At 63.9% G+C, this 27,551-nt stretch overlaps 2 protein-coding genes across 2 annotated transcripts in view; both read right to left on the bottom strand.

The window, feature by feature from the left end:
• The window catches only part of LOC128780320 (sushi, nidogen and EGF-like domain-containing protein 1), a 40,773-nt gene extending 24,451 nt beyond the window's left edge, over positions 1–16,322 (bottom strand). Inside the window, exons 1-7 of the mRNA XM_053919419.1 lie at positions 15,901–16,322; positions 6,107–6,394; positions 5,426–5,566; positions 4,653–4,815; positions 2,139–2,264; positions 1,521–1,634; positions 267–380 (exon numbers count right to left, since the gene is read on the bottom strand). Coding sequence (XP_053775394.1) covers positions 267–380; positions 1,521–1,634; positions 2,139–2,264; positions 4,653–4,815; positions 5,426–5,566; positions 6,107–6,394; positions 15,901–16,113 — 1,159 coding nt within the window. The 5' untranslated portion in view covers positions 16,114–16,322. The remainder of the gene's footprint in view (positions 1–266; positions 381–1,520; positions 1,635–2,138; positions 2,265–4,652; positions 4,816–5,425; positions 5,567–6,106; positions 6,395–15,900) is intronic.
• Positions 16,323–18,558: 2,236 nt separating this feature from the next.
• Positions 18,559–27,551, bottom strand: part of CROCC2 (ciliary rootlet coiled-coil, rootletin family member 2) — a 56,948-nt gene continuing 47,955 nt past the window's right edge. The window contains 5 exon segments of the mRNA XM_071220781.1: positions 18,559–22,559; positions 23,287–23,335; positions 23,337–23,422; positions 25,587–25,759; positions 26,204–26,540. Coding sequence (XP_071076882.1) covers positions 22,512–22,559; positions 23,287–23,335; positions 23,337–23,422; positions 25,587–25,759; positions 26,204–26,540 — 693 coding nt within the window. The 3' untranslated portion in view covers positions 18,559–22,511.

Genomic DNA, 27,551 nt, shown 5'->3' with positions numbered 1-27,551 from the left:
CCTCTCCCCTCCCTCCGCCGTCCCTTTCCCAGGGCCCGAGAGAAACAGCCCCTCCCCTCCCTCCCCGCCCCGCCCCCGACAGCCCCGCCCCCGCCAGCCCCAGCCCCGCCCCTCCCTCTCCCCTCCCTCCGCCGTCCTTTCCCCGGGCCGAGAGAAACAGCCCCTCCCCTCCCTCCCCGCCCCGCCCCACCAGCCCTGTCCGCTCCCTGCCCCCCCCCGCCCGGCAGTCCCGCCTCTCCCCGGCGAGCCGGGCAGGGGCTGCTCACCTGTCTCGCAGTAGTCGCCGGTGTAGCCCGCCGGACACGCGCACACCACAGAGCCGCTGACCATCTGGCACTGGCCGCCGTTCTCACACGCTTTGGCGTCGCACGGAGACTGTGCTAAGGGACAGAGGGTGGAAGGCTGTTGGCATCCTGGTTGCTGTGGCCCCTGGGACAGGTGGTGGGGACGCTGCCCGGGGCAGTCCAGACCCATGGCAGCTGAAAGCTCGTCTGAACTGGCTTGTTTTCCAGCGGCGGGAGTCGGTGGGCTGACTGCCACAAGATCTGTGTCAGAGCAGGGCTCGGGGCCCTGGCTGAGAGCCTTCCCAGCTGGTGGGGACTCAGCCTGTGGTGGAGCCTCAAAGGGCAGCAGTGCCCAGGGGTGCAGGAGGGGCCTGAATGGTCCTGGGGTGGCGGGGGTGGGGGAGGTGACTCTGCTGCAGGGACGGCAGGCGAAGGCACCGGACCCCAGTCAGAGTGGGAGTGAGGGGTGCAGCCCACCTCTGTCCACCCTCCCACCTGTCTCTCACCCGGGGAACACGGGCTTCCTGGCTCCCTGGTGTGGGGACAGCTAGTGGGTGGGGACACCACTGTGTTCCATGTCCCCCGGACAGCTGGTTCCCCAAACAATGCAATACAGTGACCAGACAGATCTCCAACAAGCCCATGGACATGCAGCCCTCCCTGGAGTTGTGGGGGCCAGGGGAGGATGGAGGGGAGGGCTCGGCCCCCAGGTATGCAGGTGTTTTGGTGGCTGAGGTCTGTGGGCAGCCGAGGGGCATTGGACCATGCGAGGCAAGGGGCGTCTCAAGAAGGACCCCAACCCATGGCCCAGCTGTGAGAACCCCAGGGCTGGAGAGAAACAGCTTCCCTTCTTGCCAGACCCACTGGGGTTCAGGGTTCTAGGGTGCAGGCAGGAAGAACGTGGGGGGCAGTTGGTGCTGTTTTCCACCCACAGCTGCCTGTTCCACCTCAGAAGCCCCCAGGCTCCCTTCAAGCTGGTCCTGGGGTGAGAGGGATCCATCTGGAACACGGCACTGACCTGTTCCAAGGCTGCTCCCTGGTCTGAGCGCTGGGGTACTGCGGTCAGTCTGATGCCGCAGCCCTCAGCCACTCTGGGTGGCCCAGGTGTGGTGCCAAGCCCTCTGCAGCTTGCTGACCCCCGGGTCCCCCCAGGCTGCCCACTGCCCTCTGGCCAGGCAGGACTACCTGGCCACCCCGCAGCCAGTGAAACTTGGAGGCCCGGATGTTTCCTCTTACCTATCTCACAGGTGGGTCCCCCGAAGCCGGCCGGGCACTGGCAGCTGAAGCTGTTGATGCTGTGTGTGCAGGTGCCACCATTCTGACACGGCTGGGAAGCACACTCATTCACATCTGAAAAGCGGGAGGCTGGGTTCTCAGCGGAGGAAGCAGGTTGGGAGGATCTGCCTGGAGCCTGGGGCAGTGGGCTCAGGGGGCCACTGTAGCACCCGCCTCTCGTGCTTATCGTCAGGAACCCACTGGGTTTGGCGCCCCTGATGGTGCCCTATGTATGCCCCCCCCGCCCCCCGCCACAGGGACAGAGACCCTTGACCTTGGGCTCTTGGGGCTAGTGGCTGTGCCTCCAGTGTTGCTCTAGAGCACAGGTGGCAAACACAAGGCCCACGGGCCAAATCCGGCCCTCCGCCTTGGTTTTACCCAGCGCGGCACCTTGTTTCTACCCAGCGGCAGCACTGAGCTCTCGATTAACTGTTGAGGAGTAGTTACATTTATACAGTCCTAAAATTACACTCAGCTCAAGGCAACTGCAAGGCTGATGTGGCCCCTGGTGAAAATGAGTTTGACACCCCTGCCTAGAGCCCAGTGCCTCCCAGCGGGCGGTACCATCGGTGAACTCACCCAGCTGGCACCTCTTCCCTGTGAAGCCCGAGAGGCAGGAGCAGGTGTAGGAGGGATTGCCGGTGACACAGTCGTCGATGCACTTGCCGCCGTTGAGGCACGGGCGCAGGGCCAGACACACAGAGGCTGTGGACACAGGAGGAGTGGAATGTCACCTCCCTTTGCCCTCCCCGACCCAAAGGTTCCATCTCAAGGAATGGCTGTGCTGCCCACTGGAAGTCGAGCATCCGGGGTTTGACTTCCAGGACTGCGCAGAGGTGCACACAGATCCCTGCCCCCTGCTCGCGTTTCCCACCGATGTATGACTCTGCTCCTGAGTCGTGACTGGTTGCCCCTGGAAGGCAGGCTTCTCCAGAATCCCTTGCACCCACAGCAGCTTCTTATCCCATTAATCTGTCAGCTTCCAAATTTGTCTGAGGGGCTCCCAGCAACACAGGGAGATGTGAGTGTACCTCGTGAACAAGGGGGTCCCAATGTGGAAACCAGAGGCTGTGGGGAGCCCTTGGACCCTCTGGGGGTTGCAGTCTAATCCCAGTGTTGCCTCAGTCACAGAAACCAGGCAGCCCTGCGCTCTCCTTCCCTGTGTGTACAACCAGGCCTGTGCTCAGAGTTGTTGAAGGTGCTGTCTTCCAGCTGGCAGGGTGGGGTAGCTCCTGGGGTCCCTCAGGGCAGTGGACCCCCATGCCTGGCCCTCTGGAGAAGCAAGGCTGCTGAAGTCTGAGGTTGGTCAGTTACTAGGAGGGCCCCAGGGACAATGGGCATGGCATCGAGGGGCGGATACTCCAGGGAGGACCCTGTGGCCCAGAATGCCATTAAGGCTGTGGGACTGCACCTTGCCATCACTGAGCCATATTGTCTCTCAGTCCACACGGCTTGGCTACCCTGCGGTGAGTGGCGGCTGCCTGTCTCTGGTGGCTGCCTGTCCCTGGACCGGCTTTGCTCAGGAGCCAGACTTCCAGGTGTGGACGCACAGCCCTCCCTTCCCAGTAAAGCTGATGTGTGTAACCTCAGGACTGACCCTCCCTGGCTGTATCTCCTGGGCTTGCAGTGGGGTGGTAGGGACACAGGGGGGCTGACCCTCTGCACCTCACCCCCAACCACGCTTTGAGCTCCCAAGAGCCTCTCTGCAGCTGGTGTGGAGGGGCCAGCCTGCCTGCTCCCCGTAGAGGCCCGGAAAAGTGGGGAAGGCACCTCTACATGGAAGAGGGGTCTCTGAAGGACTGTAGCCCCTCTTCTGAGGACCCCACTCTTCAGGGTCACAGCCTACAGCCTCTGCAGGGGAGCATGGACCTGCCCACACCTGCACCCACACCTGTTCACCCACCTTTTCCCACCTGACACCTACTCACACTAGTCCACACCTGCACCCACACCTTACCCCTCAACCACAACCCAAGCCCCTGGCCACTGTCAGGTGACAAACAGCCTGAGCTCTCTGTGGCCCACCCAAAGAAGCACCTGCCACAATGGTATCCCCATGCCCTGAACCCCCACTGCCCAGAGCCCTGGCCTAGGGTGCAGGAGGACTTGACCCTCAGGGGAGGGAGCAAGATCATTGGCCCCTGGGCTCCCAATGCCCTTGCCCCAGCTAAGCTCAAACTCTGGACTGGGGTCTGCTCAGTGCCCCAGTGAGTGGGAGGGCTCGGGCTCCCAGGTCTCTCTCAGGCAGCGCCATCCCCAGTCCTTTGTGAGTCCTCTAGCCCCAAATGTGCATGCGGCGTCTGTCCCTCCTGCATGAATACTTTCCCTAGCCCCGATCCCATAGTGCGTGCCTGCCCCCTTTGGGTCTCTCGTGGACTTGTTGTTTGGGGAATAAGCCCTTCCCGGTGATGTGGGTCCCCATGGGGACAGAGGTGAATCCACAGGGCAGGTCCCGAACTGGCCTCACCAGGCCTGGCAGGGCTTGTGATCAGCCCCAGTGGTCAGAGTGGCTGAGTCAGCCACTTGACACCCCCTCCCTCTATTTGTAAGTAGTAAAGTTTCAGGGGCATTGTGACTCGCCCAGGGCTACACACCCTTCTGCAGCCAGTTCAACTGTCCCCCACCAGTCCCATGCTCACCCTGAGGTGGACCCTGCCCCCCTGCTGTGTGTTCTGGGCCAGAAGGCCCCTGGGTGTCAGGAACCCCTGGGTGTCTCCTTCCTGTTGGGTAAATGGATGTCCGGGTTGTCAAACAAGCTGCAAGTCCCAGCAGAAAAGGTGAACTGGGGTGAAAAGAACACCTGCCCCCAGGTGGTCCTGGGGACTCAGGCGACCCAGGTTCCCAGGAAGGAAGCTGGGTTTCTTCTCTGCACAGCAAATCGTGAGCTCCAGCAGGTATCCCCTCCCACCCCGCAGCGGTGGCGCTAAGGCCCTGTACCCTACACCAGGAGAAGACTGAGGTTCAGGGTCCAGCCTACTGGGACTGCAGACGCGGTGGGCAGGGCCGGCGCCAGTCCCCTTCCCGCTCCCTCTGGCCCCACCCCCGCCCCAGGGCCATTTCCCGGCGCCCGAGCCGCACACTCGGTGCTCTTACTTGCATGGGCGCAGCCCCCCACGCGCACCTGGGCATCATCGATTCTGAACGCCCAGCGCCCGGGCACGCCCACGTTGGTGCTGGTCTCCACCTCTGCCATGTCTGCCGTGCGCGAGCCAGGGATGCTGAAGTAGCGCTGCCCATCTCCCGCATTGAAGCCGGCCTGGGTGGGTGTTGAGAGTGGGGGCAGGTGCGGGCAGGGTCTGCAGGTCTCCCAAAAGTTCCTGACACCCACCTCCCCGCTGGGGCTCCCAAGGTCTAAGAGCCCATGGAGGGGATAGCCTTGGAAGCTGGAGAGCTCTAAGGCTTATGGGTGCCCTCTGCCATGGTCCTGACAGCAAAGGACAGCTCCCTGAGCCAAAGATGTGGTTAGGCCTGGCACCCCAAGCCCCCCTCCAGTGACTCTGGGGCTCTGGGCCTCCCCTAGGGGAAGTAGATGGGGGTGCACAGCCACAAGGAGGACTGGCTGGCTCTGGGCAGGGGCACTTGACCACGCCTTCCACACCTGGGATTGCCTGTGGGCCCAGGTCCTTGAAGCCACCGCCCTGCTGGGCCTGGGGGCAGTCAGTGCACAGAGATCCCAAGACCCTCTGTCCCTGCTGCAGCGGGCCCTGCAGGGCCCAGCACTGTGCTCAGCATGCAGGTGCCTTCCGCCCAGGGGTGTTTCAGGGGTTCTGGTCTGTGAGAGGCCTCTGCACAGAGTGGCTGTGTGTTGGGGGGGCTGCCTGTCTCGTCAGCTGGTGACAGTGCTAGCAGTGGGAGCTGGGCCCTACCTGGGCCGCAATGCCGCCCAGGCCAGTGGCATCACCTCCGCTGCTGGCGTGTGTGCCTGTGGTCCACGTGATGGACTCATAGTTGAAGATGGTGAAAGAGAACTTGCCGTCCGTGATGAGCACCGTCTGGAACGTGTTGACCTGCCAAGGAGGAGGCCCGACAGGGTCCTGCCCCCGTTCCCACTCCGAGGCCCTGCCCCATCCACCGTCCCTGCACATACTGTCGTCGTCCCTTAAGGGATGCCTGGTCAGCCACAGGACAGCGCTGTACTCATTGGGTTTCCTGCCCAGGAGCCAGCCCGCCAGTACCTACCATGCTGGGCAAAGCGCTCAGCTGCTCCTGAGCTTGTGTCTTGTTCTATTTGGCACAATCAAAGACTAACGTGGAGGACGTGGTCACTTCCTGTCTGACCCTCTGAGGACTGGAGCATTCCCAGCTGGGATCCTGCTAACATGTCCCTGCTCCTCCCCAAGCATTGGGGGTTTCCTGGGGCACCGGGAGGGCCCCTCATCCTTTCCCAGCCAGGCTCTGGGACATTGATGAGTCACTCCTGTGCCTGAACCCTGTTTTTCCTCTTGGCCATGGGCCAGCAACTACGCCGCCCCTCCTCAGCAAGTTGGGGACCCGGAAGGGAGACCAGGGCCAGCGGCACCTCCTCCCTCCCCAGGACAGAAACTCACGGGGGAGGAGGAGCTGCCTCCAAAGAAAGTCACGCGGTACCAGGTGGCGATGAAAACCCAGGTGGCGGAGAAGTTAGGCAGCTCGGGGAAGTAGCGTCTGATGTCCTCTGTAGCTCTGCGCAGCATGGCCATGTCGGTGGCTTCCCGGAAGTACACGTCACCTGCACGCCGGTTGTCCACGTCCGCCCAGAAGGCAGCCACCACACAGCGGTCCTTGGCGATGGGGAAGGCCACCGGGGTGAACTGAGAGACCTCCTTCAGGAAGGAGATGATCCCATTGTTGTTTACCTGTCGGGTGGGAAGCCGGAGAGGCCCTGATGGGGGTGCCAGGCAGGCCAGCAAGGCAGCGGCCCACCCTCTGCCACCCAGGCCCTGCAGGGTGAGCCAGCCTTGGCCAGGGCATCCCAGGATGGCCTGACAGTTGCTGGCTCCAGACACGGGACCTCTCAGCCTGCTCCATCCCCTCCTAGACAAGCTGTGTCCCCGATGCCCTACAGGGCACCCAGCCCCAGGCTGCTGCTCTGAAGTCAGGGAGCCCCAGTGTGGGCTCTGGTCTTGGGCAGGTGGGGCGCTCAGGCCTGCTCAGCAGCCCCACTCCTGGGTCCCATTCCAACCAGGGGCCTCAGTAGGGCAGGACAGGGCCCCAGCCTCTGGTCTAGAGGGTGGGGCCCATGGAGCAGAGGCAGGGCTTCCCAGGGCCAGCCTCACCAGGGGCAGCTGCAGGGGTCTGGAGGACCAGCTGAGTACAGAGGCTGCTGAGCAGAGTGGGAGGAGCAGCAGCTTTGCAGCTGGACACAGTGGGGTCCAGCCCCATCCCAGCACCCACTGGCTGTGCATCTATGAGGGGTAGCCCCAGTTCGCCGAGATCCGTGTTTTCAGCTCCGAGATGGGCTGGCCCTGGCGTGGGCCTCGTGGGGTCTGGGCCAGTGGACTGAGCAGTGATCAGAGAGCCGGCTCTGGGCCGACCTAAGTCGCTTCAGGAAGCTTGGGGTCAAAACTGGGCTTGTAGAAAAGACCTTCAGGGCTTCCCCTCGGGCGAGGGCAGGCTGTTACCCAGACCAGCAAACAAGGCCAATATACACCTCTCTTCTAACGGTGCCAAGGAGCAAAGGAGCGAGCGAGGGAGGGAGTCTTGGTTCCACGCAGAGGACAAGGAGACCAGAGGGGCCCTGGCACTCAGAGCCCTTTCCCCAAGTGATTTGAGTGTCCTCGTGATGGGAGAGGGATGAATGTCACAGCTCAGAGCTGGCTGAGGCAGGGAGCCCAGGAAACCACCCTCCACCGCCAGGGCCACCAGGGTTGCCCCCTGCAGTTTGGGGGAGCGTTATGGGAGCAGTTCCATGTGGACTTCCTTTCCGCCCTCCATCAGGCCCAGGCCTTGGGTTAAGGTGGCTCCTGCCAGGCACCACCTCTCAGTTCTAGGCAGGAGCAGAGGGAGACCTGCTCTGGAGGCAGAGGGCAGCATCTCAGGCCTCCAGTTACTCTTGCAATGGATGCTTTGCACGTAAAACCCAAGACACCATCAAAGACAGTCGGCACATGAGGGAGCAGGACACCACCAACGGGAGCAAGCAGAAATAAGAGGGTCACCAGATACCGGCGCTGTCCGACAAAGAGGAAGGCTGACTGTGTCCACAGATATAAAGCGCAAGCTTTGAGACGTCATTGGGAGAGCAGCTGAAAGAGCCTTGAAAAAGAACAGCGTTGGGGGACTCACATTCCTGATTTCAGAACTCGCCACAGAGCGACATGGGGCTGAACAGGGTGGCACCGCACCCAGGCAGAGATGGTGGGGACAGGAGAGGGTCTGGAACCAGCCACCGCACGTGTGGGCAAGCGGCTGGCGACAGGTGACATTGGGAAAACGGCGCTGTGTGGGCAAAACCAGGAAATGGGCCCCTGCCCAACTTCCAGGTACACAGAGGAACTTGCAGGGGTCACAGACCTCGGTGTGAGAGCTCGGAATTGGAGTACTCTCACGGAGACAGGACGGACGCCTTGCAGCGCTGGCCTTGGCAATGGTTCCACGTGACAGCAAAGGCACAGGAAACAAAAGAAAACAGACCAACTGTGGTTTGTCAAAACTAAAAGCATTTTGTGCATCAACGAAGTTACAGTAACTGACAGATGGGAGAAGATACTTGCAAGTCACACTTCTGATAAGGGATGAACCTCCAGGACACACCAAAAAACTCCGACAACGCAACAGGAAAGCCCAACAGCCTGATTCGAACATGGGCAAAGGACCTGAAACACACATTTCCCCAAAGATGATACTTGAATGGCCAGTAAGCACTGACCATCGGGGAAACGCGCCTCGAAGTCACGGTGTGATGCCACCGCCTCCTACCAGGGTGGCTGCTATGGAGACACAGGAGCCGCCGAGTGTGAGGATGTGCAGAAGCTGGAGCCTGCGAGTGGGGCTGGAACGGGGCTCCGCCACGCTGGGAAGCTATTGGCGCTGCAGGTTCAGAGGTGAGAGGACACCGCAGAGGCCCCGCCCAGGCACTGCTGCAGAAACTCCACAGATTCTGGAGGAGTGGATGGTCACAGCCACACCCTGTTTAAAACGGGTTCTGCTGGAGCCCATGGGGAGAGCTTGTAGAAGCCGAGTGTGAGCTGTGAGGGCCGGTGGCTCATTGGCCCGACACCCCATTTGGGGCGGGCTGACTCACAGCATGGGAGGCCTTAGTGCAGACAGCCCAGGAGGCAAGAGTCACCCTGGTTTCTGTGCCACAGGGGAGCCTCTTCTTCCACCCCGGCGCCAGTGAAGCTGCTGATCTCATGGGCTATGCAGCCACAAGGGTCCCCGGGTGGCAGCAGCCCTCCAGCCACCCTCCGGCTGCCCTGGCCCTGTGGGTGCTCTCCAGGGTGGGATGCTCCAGACTTCTGCTGACCGCAGGTGGTGGCAAATGATCCTGTCTGGTCAGCGGGCTCTTCCCCGAAGGGCGTTCTTTGGCCTGTGACCACATACGGTCTCTGTCACACATTCCCCCCTTCTTGTTTTTATTTCTACAGCACTTTAAGAATGTAGACAGCACTCCTGGCTCACGGGCCGGACCGTGGCTGACCTGTGCGGCCTCCTGGGTGGTGAATCCCGGCTGGCTAGCACGGCCACACCCACCGCCTCACTGTCTGTGGGGCTCAGGATGAGCAGCGCGACAGAGCCCTTACGGCCACAGGCCGAAGGAGTCCACTACCTGGCCCGCTACTGAAAGAGCCTGTGGCCCCGTCCACCAGGGGGTCTGCACTGGGAAGAGCACAGCCTGGCCACCGAAGACACCGCTTTTGGTGGGGTTGATAATGTGGGGACGCACTGCAGCCACCAACGAAGAAGCCTGGGCCCCTCATGGGTGCCCACAGGGAGGGTCATCCTCCCACTGACGTCCCAGGCGCCCTGCCTCTGGATCCCTTCTGAGACCTGTCCCCCATGGACCCGGTGAGAGACAAGGGCTGTGTGCTGCTGAGCTGAAGCTGGGCTTGTCTCCCACTGACCCAACTGGTTGGCTGGGGTTAGGGGAGGCTCCAGGGGCTGGGCTTCCACTGCCGGAGCCATGGGCCACCTGCTGGGGCGGGACCTGCCTGCCCTGCCCGTCCTGTGGCCACATCCCCCTCCCCCAAGGCTGGCGCGGCTCCTACTGTGGCTCCTCCAGACTGACTGGGTTTCCTTCCTGCCTTTGAAGTGCAAGTCCAACTCTCAGGTGTGTACAGGCCGCTCCAGCCTGCCCACCAGCACTTGGCCTCCTCCCTCCCTCCTGTGTGCCTTCCCCAGGGGCCGTGGGCCCAGAGCCCGGGGATCCAGGAAGGAGGCAGAACAAGCCGGCCCTGTTCCCCTGCCAGGGCAGGGCATGGCAGGGCCAGGACCACAGCAGAGAAGGCGACGGGGCCAGGCGCTGGGCGAGCGGGCTGCTGGCAGGCCTGTCACCTGGGCAGGAACTGCCTTGGATGTCCTCCGTCCAGCTGAGGACTATGAATGTCCACTGGGGGAGGGGAGTGGGCAAGGCCTGGACCAGAGGGCTGGGTGCAGCGGACCCAGGGAAGCAAGCTGCACACACCTGGCAAAGGCTGCTTCCCTCAAAATATCAGTTTTATTATTATGATTTTTCTACTTTAGTAGAACATGCAACACGGACATGGAGACAAGGAGAAAGGTCTGTGAGCAGGCCCATACCCCTGCTGAGAGGCCGCCTTCGCCACACAGTTGGGGCCTGCTGGCATGCTCTTCCCAGGGACCTGGCTGTGGTTGGGGTCCAGCCTGGACAAGCTGCCCCACACCATGGTCTGAGGCCAGGCCAGCCCAATCCAGGGGATGCTTGCAGAAACGCAGGGAGACCCTGGGAGCAGGGAGGGGAGTGGGTGGTGCTTGTGCACAAGGTCTTCTGCTCCACCCCCGCAGCCTTCCAGCCTCCCAGTGGGTCCCCTAGCCCAGACCATGGGCTCAGCTCTGGCCCTTGCTTTCCTCTCCAGCAGGGCCACCTCTCTGGTGTCCAAGCACCTGCTGCAAGGTGCCACTGGATGTCACAGCCCAGGGTGGGATTACATGCAAGCTGCCTGTGAGAGACGGAGATGAGTGCGGGTGGGTCACAGCAGGTGCACCCTTCTCGCCTAGGCGGGCGCAGGAGGCCTCTGGTCAGGGAGCAGGGTCCTGCCCCTTCTAAGCAGGCTGAAGATCTGGGTAGGAGAGTGGCTGGTCAGCTGGGAGAGGCCCTGCAGTGACCCTGTGAACAGTGGTGGCCTTGGGGGCACGAAGGAGGCCTACTCTTGCCCTGGGGTGGGGGGCTGGTATAGCCTGCGGGCAGCTGGCCAGCAGGGCCCCAGGCCTCTCCTGCAGGACTGGACGGCTGGCTGCCCCTGTGTCTCTGGAGAAGGCACACAGACTGCGGTGGGGGCATTTCCTACTTGGAGAAGACCAGGAAAGAGCGGAAGGGTCCTGGAGAGTCTCTCGGAGGCGACCTCCCACCCTGCCCCGAGTGTGTGAGCTCAACTGGCTGGTCCCCAGCGGCAGAGTTCCAGGGCACGGCTCGCTGGTGCCACTGTGCCGGGCGGGGGGCTGCGCTGAGCGGGCAGCCTGGAGGGAAGCCAGGGACCCTGTGTGTGCGGCCACGGCACCCCAGCTCTGCAAACATCAGAGCCGAGAAGGGGTGGGCCTTGGTTCCTGCTTTGACTTCTCTGCCAAAAATACAACAATCAAGCCCCTGAGGCCTTTTATAAGCTTGTTTTGAGAAATGTAGGCATGTCTTTTATTTCCTGGCAGCTTTCTGGGTAATCAGGGCCCCTCCCACAAGCACAGTCAGCTGGAGCCCTGCTCACAGGGCAGCAAGTGGACAGGGCCCCTGGGGCCCATGGGCAGGGCCCATCGAGGCCTGGAGCCTAAGAGCCCATGCTCACCCAGCCCAGGAAGGCGAAGGCTGCCTTTGTCTGGGTACCACCCGGAGGTCCTGGGGGAGCCGCCCTTGGGCTGCAGGAGGATGGGGAGGGCCAGGGCCAGCTTCCTGGAGGCGGGGATCTGAGTGGGGCCAGGGCCCAGTGGGCTGGGGGGTGGGGTGAGGGCAGAATTCCCTTGGGTGAGAAAGAGAAGCTGATGTTGGGGAAATAGCCCTCCCTGCCCTCCCAGGTGGAGCCCTGCTGGGCTGTGGGGCCTGGGCTGCACTTCCTGCTGTCTGCATCCAGGGTCCCCTTGTGGGTGCCCCACCCCGCCCTTCCACCTCTCCCCAAGCCTGGCCCTTTGAGCCCCTCCCATGGGGGCTGCCTCTCCTGGGTGTCTGAGTGCCTGTCCCTCCCATGTCCTGTCACCGCTCCACAGGCCCCTCTCCTGCCTTGTGGAGACGCAGGCTCCTGCCCCCCTCCTTGGCAAAGCTACCTCTTTGCCTCACCTCCAGTACCCCTTGGCTAGGTGCCCCTCTAGGGCCAGAGCCCAACTCCGCAGAGGCCCCTTGCTGTGCTCGCCAGTGGGCAGCAGCCCTGTGCCCTCCCTCCACACCCATTGGCAGCCTGAGCCAAGCACACACTTCCACTGGGACCAGTGCTCCCCACTCCCCACGCACACCTGGGCCAGCTTACCTTCCCCACAGCGGCTGCTCCTCGGGGACCCAGCCCCCTCCCAGGCTCCATCCCTTGCAAGCCTCCACAGTGGCCTGTGCCTGATGCATCCTCGGACATGAGCAGGCGGCAGACTGTCCGAGGACACAGGGCTGTGTCTCGTCCTGGATAAACCCCTGGCCCAACCTGGAGGACAGTGTGGCCCCGACTGCCCGCTGTGTGCAGGGTGTGGGGTCCCCTCAGAGCTCTGAGGGTGCACACGCCCATGGCTAACAGGTGACTCTGCCCACTTGGCAAAGAACCGGGCTGTGGAGGCTGAGGCACTGAGGCTGGGCCCTGTGGAGGGGTCGGGGTGGGTAGCGCAAAACCACTTGGGTAGCCCCACCGGGCTTCCTGCTCACAGACCCACAGGAGGGGAAGCCCCAGGGCCTGGGCTCATCCAGCCGATTCTGTCCTGGGGCCCCGCCCCCACCTCCATTGTCAGTCTGTCCACAAGGACACCCAGTCCAGCCCGGCAGCCAGGGCTCAGGAGCACCTGTGGTCGGGGCCCTTGAGGGCAGTTTGTGCTGGCCAGTCCTGCAGGGTTGGGAGTGTCCAGGGTCACCAGGCCAGCGGGTGCATCAGGAGGAACAGTTCTTCTCTGGAGGGGCCCTGGACGGTCACTGGCACACCTGGTTAAAAGGCTGGACCTGGGGCCCGTGTACACAGGGAGAGCCCAGGGCTGTGCGTTTCTGCCCTGCTCCAGGTGGCCCCGCAAGGCTCCCATGCTGGGGCCCGCTCTGGCAGTGCACACGGCCCTGAGCGATGCTGGAGCTAGGAGCAGTGAGGAGGCTCCTTCATCTGGGAGAGAGGGGTGTTGGTGGGGGTGCCCTCCTGGGCGACAGAACAGCAGGGGACACTGGGAGAAGCACTCCCTCTGATTCAGTCCAAGTACTTGGAGGGATTTGCAGCCAGGAAAGGGAAGAGTGGCTGCCTGCATCTCACCAGCTTGTCCCTGTGGCTCAGGCCGGGTTTCCAGATGGTTGAATATGAGTCATGGGCATGCTCAGATGGGGGCACTCTGCTGCACAGAGGGGAAACTGAGGCTTGTGGGGGAAATGACTAGCCATGGCTGCCCTGATCTGGGGGAGGCAGGATGGGCACAGTGTGCATGGGGTGGGGGAGGGTGCGGGCAGCCTCCCTCTGCCAAATCCACTGTCCATGCTGCCTCCACAGGGCACACGGCTTGCCCTGGCTCCCACTCGCAGCTCTGTGTGCTTGGGACTGGCCGCAAGTCTTCCAAAGGACAAGGAGGGTCAGAAGGGTCAGAGCCGCTTGGGTGAGGGGCCAGCAGGGGCTGGAGGAGGCCTGGGGTGACAGGTGGGAGGGACCCTAGAGGCACACCTTGTCCACCACCCCAACAGCTCAGCCTTGGAGACACGACCAGCAGATCTGCATCCCCATAACAGACCCATGGGCCCCCCATAGGGTGCCTGGCACCTTCACGATGTCACCGCCTACCCCCCCCCCCCCCAATGAAGGAACAGAGGCAAGTGGTAATGTGCTATCTGAGGCCACCAGTGGCAGCTCCTGGTGACAAATAGACCAGGATCTTCCTTTGCATCTGCGTGACCCCACCCTGGGCGGGGCCGCACCTGGGGCTTCTGCAGAATCCCTGCCTCTCTGTCCCCCTGCTGCCATGATTAGAGGGACACTCCACCTCGGCCAGTGCTGGAGGCCAGCGCACAGCTGCCATCCATACCCTCGAGCAGTGGCAGCACCTGCGGTGAAGCCCCACCACAGCTGCGGCAGTGGTGGCCACCCCCGCCCTGCGCCGCCTCCCTGGAGCACAGGCCAGTGGCGCAGGACCTGAGCAACAGAACGACACTCTGCAGGCTTCAGAGCTTTGCAGCCGCTGTGACCTGAGAAGAGGCACCATGCCCAGTGCCTGTGGGAAAGGGGCCCCCATGTCCCACAGCACTGGGTCCTCGCTGGGCTGCAGCCCATGTGCCATTCCAACAGAGATGCAGAAAGCCTGTCTCCCAGCAGGGTCACTTCTCACTTCATGCCGTGGACAAGTGGGCCCTGCCAGACAGCACAGGCACCTGTCCATCCATCATCCACTCACCAAGCCTGCTCTGTGCCAAGCACTGGGCTGGGGACTGAGGGGACGGAGGCCTGGGGGGGTGGTGCTGGCCCATAAAGGGTTCCCACTAGGCTGTACACAGGTGCCTGGGCTCAGGGCTGGCCCACCCCAGGCCTGCTGGACAAGGTTACAGTCAAGCGCATGCAGTGGGGTGTCCTCTCGCCTGAGGGGGCTCTGCTGGGGGACACCCATGGGACTCACCCAATTCAGAACGAATGCCCTCCCTTCTCGCCTTAGGCTTTGAGTCTAAGGCTGCCCCGCCCCGCCCCGCCCCACCTAGGCCAGGCGTCCAGAGCTCGGCTCCCTCCAGAATTCCGCTCTCTGTCCTCCTGAGTGAGGAGGAGGCGAGGGGCACACGGCAAGTGTTTTCCAAGCACTGTCTGTGTTTCAGGGGAGCGCGCTTACGGAGACCTCCGTTTCGTTAGCTGGCAGAGCGCTGGCTTCTGATGAAACCGTTTGTTTTGCTAGCGGGTCTGTCCACTTCGGAGCCCTCCCTCCTGTTGTTTTGGCCCGGGGCCGGCGTTTCATCACAGCTCACCTGGGACTGTGAGTGGGAACGTTGAGCCCGCTCCACAGCAGTGTTGTCACAGCGGTGCAAGGCGCATTTCCCCACTTGTAAGACATCCGGGCCCACCGCCCCGCCCCCCGCTCCTGCAGACGCTGAGCACAGCTCCGCCCAGCTTACCCCGCAGCTCCGAAGTCAGTCCTGCCCTGCTGACCTACCGAGTCCTGGCCCCCGGGGACTTCCGGCGGGTGGCATCTACAGAGGGAACGGCTGCCCCCTTCCACCACCGTCACACCAGCAAATGCTGCCTCTGAGTGAGGAGGCCTTTCTGCACGAGCATGGGAAAGGCAGCTGCCTGTGTGGGGTGGCCACGGGTGGGGGAGCTGAGGGAGCCAAAGACGCTGAGGACCTCGGTGGTGAGGGGCTGGCAGAGGCCATGTGAGCAGTGGCAGGTAAAGATGGGGATGGTGATGGAAGTCGGGAAGACGGAGCAGGTGACGGTGCTGGTGGAGGGGTGCTGGCCACGGTGGAGGGTGTTGCTGGTGGTGGTGGGAGTGGCCCGAGCTGTGCTCAGGGCCCTGGTGTGGGAGGTGACAGGACGTTCTGCTGCCAGCCCCTTTCCAGCCTGGATTCAGGGCCATTCCAGAAGGCGGGTGCAGTGCATTGAGGCCCACCCACAGTAAATGCCCGCGGCCAGGGTGCAGCATGGCATGTCTTTCCCTCCGCGGCCAGCTCCGCCATGGGCGCCGTGGAGACCCAACTGGCCAATGCCTGCTCTCTGAAAGAACCCGGACGGGCCCGGACCCCTCTACCGCGCTGGGGACCAGGCACCCGACAGCCGCTCAGTGCACGCCGCCCAAGCTCCAGGCTGGTCAGGCTGGGGCCGGGCGTGGGCAGGGCGCGCCGCGCTGCAGTCGCCAAGGTGGCGGGGCTGCCGCTCGCACCCCCGCCCGGCGCGCCTCTCCCGCGGCCGCTGTCCGGCCTTGGCCGCCGAGGGAGGAAGCGCTGTCCTCATTCCACCCCTGGCCGCCGTGGTGCCAAGTTGCTGGCGGCGGCGGGAGTCGGGGCGGCGGGCAGCGGCGGGGCGCAGCGTCCTCCCTGGCGCTCGCGGGCTCGGGTACTCACGTAAAGTCCGGAGTGCTCCGCGCCGAAGAACGGAAAGGGCACGGAGAGCGGCCGCAGCCCCGAGCCGCCGTCGTCCTGCTTGGGGGTGACAGCGTCTCCGTGCTCCGCGCCGAACGGGTAGAAGTCGGCCAGCGCCACCGCGCCCTGCACTCCGCGCGCCCCGAGCCCCAGGGCCGCCGCCAAGAGCAGCGCCCAGGCGGCACCGCGAGGCATCGCCGGGGGTCGGCCGCCGCGACAGAGCGGGACAGAGCGGGACAGAGTCGGGCCTCGCGGTCCCCGCGGGCTGGGGCGAGGCCGCGGTTGGCAGGGCCGAGAGGGGTGCAGGCAGCGCGGCCGCGCCGTCTTTAGCTCCGCGCCCCGCGCCCGCGAGCTCGGCCGGGCCGTGCTCCGGGGACCGCTCAGCGGACGAAGGCGCCGGGCGGGACCGCGTTCGGAGCCGGCCCCGCCCCGGGGCCGCGATTTAAATATCCAGCGGAGCGGCCACCGGCCCGGGGCGGGGCCATGCAAATAGAGCGGCTCTTAAAGCGCCAGGCCCGCGGGGGCGCGCGGAGCCTGACCGGGCGCCCAGCGCGCCTTCCCGGCCCTTGCGGCTTAGAGGCCCCGCCCGCGGTCCCCGGGGTCCGGGCGCCCTCAAGCTCTCCTGGCCCGGGTCCTGGCGAGGTGGGGGCTTCGCGGGCGCACGCCGGGGACAGGGGCCATCCTCCTCCTCCGTGAGCCCACAGTCCTGCCCACTGAGCAGTGTGGAGACGGAAAGGCCTGCCTGGGAAGCTGGGCCTGGCAGGCAGGCTTCTCTGGTGCCCTTGCACCCCTCTGCGGAGTGTCATCAGCGGGGGGGCAACCCTGGCGTAGCTGTGCCTGATGAACCCTTCTGGAAGAGGCTGGAGGTCAGCCCCATGCTAGCCCCATGCTGCCCCCCAGTCCCAGCCCTGAGCCTGGGGACCCTAGATCCCTGTGCAGGGGTGAGGCTTCCCATCCCCTTTCATGTGGGAACAACCCCTGGCCTGGGGGACCTCAGGACATTAAACAAAATGTTTCTGCCCCAGAGCTTTCCTGATGGGTTCGGGGTACAAGGGAGCCTCCCAGCAGGGGAATCTTGGCAGAGCCCCTTGTAAAGCAGCCTCAGGCAGCCGTCCATCCATCCGGCACTGGGGGAAGGCTGGTCAGCGGGAGCCTGGGGCAAGCAGCCTGGTGCCGCTGGGCCCCTGGGTGGAGGTAGGACCTCCAGAGCTCCCGGTTCAGATTCCTGTCCCCAGCCCGTGGCCATGCCAGCCCCTTCCCCGCCTTGGAGACTGCTGAGCTTGGACATCACTCAGCGTTTGTCCCTCCTTGGGGGCATCTGTTCACCTCTGGGTCCCCAGGCCCACTGAGGGACCTGACTCCTGCAGCCTCAGTCCCACCCCATCCCCTCTGCTCTCAGAGCCCTGGGTTCTGCAACACCAGGTGACTGCAAGCCCAGCCCTGGGCCCCTGGAGACAGGTGCACCCCCACCAGCCAGAGATGAGCAGAGAGGAGGACAGGCCTGGCAGCCCCCAGCCCCTGGGGGCTCACATTTGTCCTCGTGTTTTTCTGTATTTTCTGAGACGTCTTCAAGGAGCAATGAGTCAGTTTTCAGTCAGAGCAAGGAGCACCCGAGGCGACTTTTCTGAACAGGGGAGGGCCTCTGTGGGGGAGTGTGACTCTGGGGCCGTGGGTTTGCGCAGGTCCTGTTAGGGTGCAGTCAGGGCCAGGCGAGGACCTCCGGAGGCCGGCACTGCACGGACCGCACCCAAGAGTGAGCGCCCCATAAACATGGCCCTAATCCCCGAGACCCCGGCCGCAGGACAAGCCGTGGCTGCAGGAAGGGCAAGAGCAGCGCAGGCCTTCTCCATGGAGGGGCGAAGTCAGAGATGGCAGCCGACCTCAGGGCTGTGCTGGGGACAGAACCTCAAGTTCAGGCAGCTCTCAGGGCAGCTGGGGAGGGAAGGCCCGTCCCCACTGGCCACATCCACTCGCACCCACGTCCACACGCACATGCTATGCTGTCACACACGTGTATTCCCATACATGTGCTCACACAGGAGACCACATGCTCACACTCACACACATGCTCACATGCTCACAGCTCACCTGTATGTCTGCGTTCACTCACACATACACACAGACACACACAGAGCACCAAGCAGGGTGGGGGCTCCAGGGCCTGACCTCTGACCCCTTCTAGACCTGCCCACTTCCTGCCCAGCTGCTGCTCCCTGTCCTCCTGGGCATTGCTGACCTTCAGCTGAGCACATGCCTCAGTGGACCCTAGGAAAGGCCTGTTCCTAGGTCCCCCTGGGGGCCTGTAGGGGGCACTGCTGCCCCAGAGCCCAGCGCAGCCCTGGGTGCCCACGGGGGCTGTTTCTGCCGGCTTGCTCAGCAGAGGGGCCGTGTAGACAGGCTCCCAGCCCGGCCACTCACGGCACCCCCGAGGGGTGTGAGATGGGAGATGCTCAGGCCCCCCCACCGCCGCCGCCAAGCCCAATGACCCCGATGGCCTTTGCCCTGGGCAGATCTGAGCCTGGCCTGGCAGTCGGGGGTGGGGGTGACACGAGGCCCCCCACAGTGGGTCTTGCATTTCAGAAACAACAACACACGCACAAAAACACGCCACAGGCAAAAAAAAAAAAAAAAGAGAGAAAAAGCCTTTTTTTTTTCAGGTGCTAAAAATATTATCAGGAAATAGTTTTCAGCAATGTGCTCGCTTAGGTTCTGCTCCGGACTCAAGGGCGCCTTTGTCTGGCCGTAGAAAGTCCGCGTTTATCAAAACCAAGCTGGTTCTATCAAGCAGGCTCACGTTCTAGGGCAGGAAACCCGAGCCTCCCCACAGGCCTGTGACATTTTAATTTAGGGCCTGAGTGTGTGTGCCGTTCAGTTGGGGAGCCTGGAGCCGACCTCTGGACACTCCAGGACTTGGGGCTCCGTACGGGTGGGTGTCCTCACCTGGCCCGGAGGTGCTCCCTGCAGGGCTGAGGCGGGGGCTCTGGGTGGGGTTGCTAGGCGCAGGTCTGGCTGCCTGGCTGCTCCCCCCCGCCCCCGAACTTTCCCTCGTTCCCTCCCGGAGGCAGCCAAGGGGGCGTGGCTCTTCCCAGAGCAGCTGGTGCTTCCATGTAGGAGGGACCGGAGCCCCTGCCCCAGGAACTGGGAATGCAGTTGAGAGGGCCCAGGGCCCAGCGGGGCAGGTGGGGTCTGCCCCCGTCACTACACTGTAAGGCTGGGTGTTGCTGCTGGTGCACCGAAGTGGGGGTGGGAGGCCCTGGCGCACACGCAGCAGCCCACACAGCTGGTGAGCGGAGCACCTCCCGACCCGGCCCCCTCGGCTCCTCCCCGTGTGCAGGGAGCCACAGAGTCTCTGTGGAACCCCCCCTCCCCACACCCAGACACCGTCCTTGGGCTCTGGCGGTGACCTTAGGGAAACGATCAGAATGTGGGTCAGCCCTCACTGCTGAGGTGCTCACTGCTGCTTCAGCTCAGGAAGACAGAGGGAGCGGGAGCCCTTTGAGCCAGGGGTTCTGCCGGGAGAGGTGGTAGATGGGCTACAGGTCGGCTCAGTACGGCCTGCCCGCCCCAGGGTGAAGACAGGCCCTGCCCTGCCTCCTGTGGGAAGCGCAGTCCATCTCCCTGGTTCAAGGGCAGAGGCTCCCATTCCTGGCTGTTGCCTGACAGCCTGGAACAGCCCAAGTGGACCCAGGCCGCAGGAAACCCGGGCCCATCCCTGCTTGGCAGCCAATAAAGTCGTACTCTGGGGCCATTCTAATGGCGCAGAACTGTGATGATGTGATGTCAGGCACAGACTGTTGAAAAGAGCATGCAAAGCAGTGGACGCAGGGTAAGGCCGTACGTAGTCTCTGGTCACACCGCAGCATCCTTGGGTGAGGCGACCGCCGCCCTGGCCCAGCCGGCCTCTTCCGTCCTGCTGCTGGCTCGCTGCCTCCCCAGCTGTGGCCCAGCCAGGGCTTTGGAGGCTGGGACTGTCCCTCAGAGCTGTCACACTCCTATCGGTCTTGGGCTGTCGCCGCCTTCCGCCTGTCCGTGTGCTTCAGGATGGCCCTTTGCCCTCCTGCTCCCTCCGGACGTGAGCCCCTCCCGCTGTGGGCTGCAGGCTTGTCCTTCCACACCTGGGAAGGCTGGTGCCCCACACCTGGTGGTGCCCGCGCCACAGTGGCCATGGGGCAGTGGGGTGTCTGGCATCAGCCTGGGCCATACCTCATGTAGCACTCACCGTGATTCTCTGGGGCGGGGCCACCCCGTGTTACAGAGAAGAAAATGGATGCCCAGGGAGCCTGCCTGGGATTGCGCAGCTGGAGAGGGACCCGCCAGGCCTCCAAGGACAGCAGGGGAGATGCCCCTGAGGACCTTGGCCTGAGTTCCAGGGAGCAGTGGTGGGTGGGGCTCCACGAGGGTGGGCACCTTCCACCTTTCCCCTCAGACCTTGGGAGGGCAGCAGCTCTGCCCTGACCCTGCCTACCAGCATGAGCCCTGTCTGGGCCCTCCACGCCCCTCCTGCCCAGGGCAGTGTGTGGGAGGGCAGGTCCAGCGTCCACTGAGGGGTGCTCGACAGAGTGCCCAGCTCTGCCTGCCTGTCAGCAGGACGCTGTGCCCAAGGCCTCCCAGGCAGACCAGGGTAGGAGAAGCCCGAGTGGCCCCCGGCCCTCCTCCTCCTCACCTGCAAACCGGGCCCCAAAGGGCTGTGGTGAGGGGGGAGGCCCCTGAGAGGCTGTGAAGTCTAATCCACAAGGGCCCACACGCTCACCGTGGGCAACACTTACAGAAACACCCATTTATTTCTATTAGAAAGATCCCTTTTCCCAGCACGCCACTTCATGTTGAATGAGCAAAGGTAGAGTCTCCGGCAGGGGCCGAACTCTCTGTTGAAAGGCAAAGTCTCAGCGGCCTCTCGGGCCCTGGGATGTGTCCCGTGACAGGTGAGGACTGTCTGAAACCGCTGCGGAGTACAGGGTCAGATGTGGGGGGGGGCCTTCAAGCCAGCATCGAGGAATCATCCGACCCCTCTCAGGTCTGAAGCGGATTCCTCTGCATTCCTATGCGTTTGCTAATTGCTTCCTCTGTGCTGGAAACTTCTGTCCCAAAAGTGTGAGGTGGGGAACCAGTGGGCAGCGCAGGAATGAAGAGAGAGAAGCGCTGACCCGACTCTGGTCTCCAGTTTCCAGTCCCTTCCTCCGCCCTGTCCCTCAGGGCCCCACAGGGGAGGGCACACCGGGTGTGGAAGGACGGCAGGGACACATCACTGAATGCCAGGCCCTGAGTTATTTCTCAAGGCTCTGGCTGTCCCAGTTTAGGGACACACTCCCCAGGAGTACACCTGCCTGCTGGGTTGCTGCTCGTCCTAACTGGCCGCCACAGGTGGGTGGATATCAGGGTGCCCCCATGCCCCCATTGACTCTCCTTTGCCCTGAGCAGCCATTGCTAATGGCCACCTCTGTGCCCCCAGAGCCTGAGCTGAGCTTCAGAACCCTCCTCAACACAGTGCCAGCCAGCAGCCAGAGGGAGTCCCTGCCGCCCAGCGGTCACTTCTGTGAGTTTTCAACATACCGTAATTCCACTTCTAAGTCCAACCAGAAAACAAGCCTGGACCGACCCATCTTGAAAGAGACAGAAGACTCACACGTTTGGGCCTCAGCGTACAGTGACCACAATGGGGGGCCTTTCTGAGCTTGCGACCCTTCCTGCCCCCATCCCTGAGGGTATGACGGGGTTCCCAGGAGGAGCTGGGCCCACAGGGACCTCGGGTACCCAGCCAGTCCAGGACTGGCTGGGGCCACTTACAGAACAAAGGAGGCCATTTGCCAAGGGAAACCAGCACTCTGGCCAGCGTTAGCGGGGACGTGAGGGAAACTGCCGACAGGTGAACCACCAAATACTTCCTCATCTCCGAGGCTGATTCCAGGGACCGGCCCTGGGGCCACAGGCTGGGAGAGTGGGAGTCTGTGCAAGCCTGACTTTAACACCCCGTTTCTCCCCAGTCAGTGAGTCATGGGGAAGACTGAGTCATTTCCAGCCACCTGCTACCGTGACAGACCTGCAGTTCCTGGATCCGGAAGGTTCCGCAGCCTCTGGACGTGGGAGGTGGGGCTGGGCCTCTCGGGACATTCTGTTTTTGGCTCCAGTTGGTGGAAATGTTTTCCACGTTTTTCCCCGTGTTTACAGAGCCGAGGGCACGGAATGCAGCCTGTGGCCGAGAAAGCTGGCCTGGCGGGGCCTGGCCAGCAGGGTCTGTTTCGATCAGCATGTCCAGGTGGAGACCTAGTGTGGCTGGGAGGGGCTTCTTGACAGGAGCGTCCACAGGAGCGGTCCAGCAGCAGCAAAGGCCCACGTCACAGGGCCGAGGGAGCTCAGTGGTTGGGGACCAGAGGACGCCAGGGAGTAAGTGTGGGCTCAGGCTGTCTGCGTCCTTGGCCCTCTGCCAGCACCAGGCCCGCCCAGTCGCGTGTGGCCCCCTGAGCCCTGAGAGTTCCAGCTGTCCCAGTCGTGCTCCGCCCTGGCTGGGCAGGGTGCATGTGCAGCCTGGTCAGCCCTCCCGGGGGCTGCCAGCAGGAGTCACTTCTTGGCTGCGAGGCCTGGCTGAGGAGGGCCCGTCACTGCCGCAGCACTTTCTGGTCCAGCTGTTCCTTCCGGCCGGCCACCTGGGGACGGGCGAGAGCTCCGGTGGCTGGCCCCGGGCCAGCGCCCCCAGAACTCTGTAACAGGAAGAGCTGGAGGGCCCCGTCCCTTGCTGCCCGGGAGTTGACGTGCTCGGGACAGAGACCTGGGCAGACACTCAGGGACATGTAGCCCCACCTCTCACCAGGGACACCCATCTGGGGGCGCCGAGGGAACCCTTCAGTTCAGGTCATGAACGCGCTCAGTATGATAAGGAAATAAACGGCTTGGTGGGTCAGGGACACTAGCTTGGGGGTGACACTGGTGGTGACGTCACCTCTGGGTCTCGGTTTCCTTGTCGGTATAGTGGGGTCTCCGGCAGCGTGGAGCCTGCGTGTCTGCACATGTGTGCACACGAGTGTGGGTGCCTCGGCTACATGCCCAAGGCTCTGTCACACTTTGTCGCCACCTTGTCCCCACACATGCTGCTCTCTCCCCTCCTGACTCTGAAGGACAGGGGCAGGGGCCATGTCTGCAGGCGGTCATGGTCTGGACAGGTCCCAGGCAGCCACTTCTGACCAAGGGACGGTCTTTGCCACCTCTCCTCACGGGCAGTGATAAGGGCAGAGGATGGTGGCCTGCCCCAGAAACCTGCTCAGCCTCTCAAGCTGAGGCTCCTGTGGGGGGGCGGGTAGGAGGAGGCAGCAGTGCTGAGAACCCCTGCTAGCGGAACCAGCCCCTCCCCTCCCTCTGCCCCCGACGCTGGCCCACCTGACCCTCCAGCACCTTCACCCGCCCCTGGTGGGTCCACTCCTGGCTTGGCCTTCACGGCCACGTCTTGCTGATGCTGGTCAGCCAGCTCCCGGGGCTGCTGTGCGTGGGCCTTCTGCAGTGCTGCTGTCTGGACCTGGGTGAGAACTCGGGCACCTCACTGGCCCCTGGGGGCCTCCATCCTGTCGTCCAGCCCTCGGCTGGCCCAGGACTAGCAAGCAGGCTGGGGCTTCATCTAGGCGAGAGTCCCACCCAAAGGCCTGCAGGGTGGGCTTGCATCTGCTTTAACGGCACCCTGGTTTCCGCTTGGCCTACTGGGGGTCCTGTAGGCACCACAGGCTGAATCTGGCTGTCTCCTACCTGCTTGCAGGTTCTTTTTCTGGGGGTGGAGGTTCTGTCCACCACCAGAGCGGTAGAGGGGGGATCTCCCCACCCCTCACACGCACGGGGAGCAGCCTGGCCCTGCTCTGGCCCTGCTCAACCCGGGCTCCCCACTCTCTTCCCGCTCTGGCCCCTGTGCTGGCTCGCAAGGCCCCCTGACCCGTCAGATGCCAGGGCTGCGGGGCGAGGGTGACCTGTCAGGCGCCGCTGTGGTCTGGGGTGTGTCTCTGCATCTGCCCGTGTGCACACTGGCACATGCCCCGAGGCAGAGGCTGGCCCAGTGACTCCTCAGCCCTCGCCATGCCCTTACTGTGCCACGCTGCGGCCACCAGAGCAGAGCCTAGAGCGGCAGCTGACGGTGATCAGACCAGCCTCCTCTTGGGCGAGCATGCGGGTGCCTTTGGGAGTGGCCCTGGGTCCCCAGAGCTCTGGCGTGGTGGGGTCAGGGCACCACCCTGGGCCAGGACCTCCAGCCCCACCAAGGGACACCAGCAACTGAACCAGGGTGGGAGCTGAGGGACATGGGGCCAAGTCTCCATCTGCTTCAGAGCTATCCTCAGCGGGGGCCTCTCAGCTGCCGCCCCACCTCGTGGGGCCTGGCACCCTGTGCCCACTCTGTGCCCACAGGACCTGCTGAGTGCAGGCTTGGCCACTCCGACCTGGTCCTACTGAGTGACTGGTTGTGTCACTATCCCCACCACCTGACCTCCTTGAAGCTGCCAGTGGCCTGACCGGAGGAGCCCCCTTCTTTGCCCCCCTCTACCCACCGCCTGCTGGGCATAGGGCAGGAGGAATGGGCTGGGGTTAAACACCCAGTGTCAGCAGACAGTGCTTTGGCTGGGGCTCCATCTGCCCCGTGGGTGACCCCTTTGGAGGAAGGAACTGAGCCCTGGACACGGGTGCTACTGGGGATGGGCCCCTGCCTTTCGGGCACTGGCCTGCCAGCAGCTGGGCAGCGTCGGGGCCCGGGCCCTCTGTCCCTGGCCTGGCTGCACCAAGCCCCACACTCCTGCCTGCAGGGTCGCACCTGGGGCTCCGTGGGGGCTGGGCCCCAGGGGCCCTGACTCAGGGAGGGGCAGTGTGGGGTGATACTGTGGGGTCAGTGGTCAGAGTGCCATGAAAGCAAGGGTTCCTTTCTCCTTGAGGACGGCGAGAAACAGAGACCCTCCACTGAGAAAGGAAGTCCTGCCCCTTTCAGTCCCCACGGATGGTCCTGGCAGCGCGTGTGAAACAGAGAAATGCGGGTCCAAAGCAAACATGCGGCCGTGGCCGGGCTTCCCCTCCTGAGACACCGGTGCAGGGTTTATGGGTTTGCAGCCCCCACAGCTGACCTCCTGGAGCTCATTAGCCGCGCCTCCCCACCCCCACTGGCTCAGTGCTGGGCCCGCCCTCGAGGAGGAGTGAGAAGGTTCCGGCGACTGTGCCCTGCTGGCCACCCTCCTTCCTAGACAGGCAGGCGGCCTGGTGTGGACCAGGGGCTGTTAGTGACTGTCCTGCCCTGTGGGACTCTGTGCCTCCATCCAGACCCCAATCCTGTCCCCAGGGTCCCTGCCCCCACCCTTGACTTGGCCACTCCCCTCTGGAAAGCCGTCCTGTCCCTGAGTCTACTACAGCTGGACGGTGTGGGCCTAGAGGCCAGGGTCTGCCTGGGACGCGGAACAGACTCTCCTGGAGGCCCCAGGCCCAGCAGGCCCCTCACCAGGGGCTGTCTGCTCCCTGGGGTGGGCATGTGGTCAGCGCACATGCAGCCATCACCTTGCACGCCCCCATCCCGGGGGGCCCTGGCTGCTGCTGGTCTGGCCTCTGCTCCTGACACAACCAAACACCCCCTTCCTGCCTGGCGGTGTGGCCTGCACCTCTTCCCCAACCCTAACTGTCCCTTTCCTCTCCTCCCCGGTGCCCACTCGCCCTGCCGGCACCTTTCTGCTCAGAGTCCGAGTGCCCTGGGCACTCGTGCCACCAGCCAGTGGGGCCACGCCCTTGGGCCACACTGCCCAGACCAGACAAGCCCGCTCCACCAGGATCTTTGCAGGTCTCAGTGAGTAGGTGGTGTAGTGACAAGCCCAGGGATCCCCTGGGCCTGAGGTGGCCCCTGCAGTGTTTGTGGGGGTGACACTTAACACAGCCTTCCCCACCTGCTCTGAGCGGCTGGACACTGCTGCCTGAACAGCCACGTGTGACAGACGCCTGGCTCCCTTGCACCAGTGAGCCCCGCCCAGGGCCAGCGCCGCTGTGGGAGGAACTGCAGCTGGGGGGTGTCTGTGCCCAGCCAACAGGTGCTCGTCCCTGAGCCCTTCCCCTGTCTGGGCCCCCACACCGCTCCAGATCCCTGCCCTGGGGGACAGGCCTTGACCCTCTACCTGGACACAGCCTGGGCATGCTCACAGAGAGAGGCTCTGGGCCACCACCTGCCAGGCAGGACACCCGTGCAGGACCTCAGCCCTGCGTAGGACCCCTGACCCGTCTCTAGGGACCCCCCATCGTCAGAGCCCGTGTCTGTGCCCAGTGTGCACGAAGCATCCTCAGTTCCCCTTGCAGGCGGGCCCCCTCGCGTGGGGAGAGGGCGTGTGGGCCAGTGCTCGGGCAGTATGGGGCAGAGAGTCCCTCCTCAGTTCCTGGTCTGTCAGCTGGGCCTTGGGTGCTGTCCGAACACTCGGACCTCCGCTCACACCCTGGGGATGATTCCACAAATGGGTGCGGGACCTGCTGTCTGGGGCCCTCACCTGCCGCAGGGCCCCCAGTGTGCTCTCGGCCTCCTGGCACCTGCGCTCCAGGTTGGCGACCTGGTCCTCCAGCAGCTGATTCCTCTGGGCTAGGCCCTGGCTGTGCCTCCTGCTTGCGTCCAGGGCCTGGTGTAGCGCGTCCAGTCGCTCCTGGGGGGTGGGGGGGTACATGAGCATCTGTGTGGGGCCTGTGGCAGGCGCCTGGGGTGTGAGGCGGGACGACCGGGCCACATGCCATGTGCACGGATCAGAGGTCTGGTTCTGTGCTGTGGCTCGACTAGCCTCAAAGACACACCTGGTGCTCCTCCCCTGCCCCCAGCCGTGAAATGAAGACCAGAGTCCCTCTAAGCCCTTGGAACCTGTTGGGCTCAGGCCCTGAGCAGCGACACCCACCTGAACACCACACACTCCCCGGCCTCAGGGCTGCATCCTGCTTCCCCGGCCCTGGACCCCTGCCCTGAGCCCGACAGACGGCTCTGGGCCCCAAGCCCACACCACCCACACCAGCGGCCCCGTCCCACCCTGTCACCCCTCTGCTCAGAGCCTTCTTGTCCCCTGGGCCCCTAGCCGGCCTGCAGGGGTCCCCGGGGATCTCTTGTGAGTTCTACCCAGGCTGCATGTGGGAAACCGGGGTTGGCCCGGGACCCAGCACAGCTTTGAGAGAGGTCAGCGAGTCTCCAGCCAGGATCCTCCACATGTCCCATGGGAGAGGTGGCCAGTGCCTTTGGTCCCGTGGACCCTGACGTCAGACGGAGGTGGCTTGGACTCCAGGGGGGAGTGAAGGGTGTGATGTGGGACTTAGAGCCTGGAGGGGCTGTGGCAGGGGGCACCCAGGCATGGGCTGCCAGATGGTCCCAGACCCACTCAGCCCACAGGAAGGTAGTCAGGGGAGCATGTTTGGGGGTGAAGTTTCAGGGTTCAGTGTTGAGGGGTTCCCAGGAGTCACTGGACTCGGGGACAGTGTTGCAGAACCAGGTGGCTCTCGAGGCTGGAGGAGGGGAGGGGAGGGCAGGGGCCCCGGGGGCCCCAGCAGTCATCTCCCGGGGGCGGGGTCTGAGGGGCCACTTGTGTCCCGCCTGTCACTTCGTTGTCGCTGACACAGTGGGGCTGCTGGAGGGGCAGGGAGGGGTGGCAGACAGCAGGGGCCCTGGACACTTGTTT

This window comes from Desmodus rotundus, chromosome 2, assembly GCF_022682495.2.
Source record: "Desmodus rotundus isolate HL8 chromosome 2, HLdesRot8A.1, whole genome shotgun sequence".
In the NCBI taxonomy this organism is placed as follows: Eukaryota; Metazoa; Chordata; class Mammalia; order Chiroptera; family Phyllostomidae; genus Desmodus; species Desmodus rotundus.
This window is presented reverse-complemented; position numbering and strand designations above follow the sequence as displayed.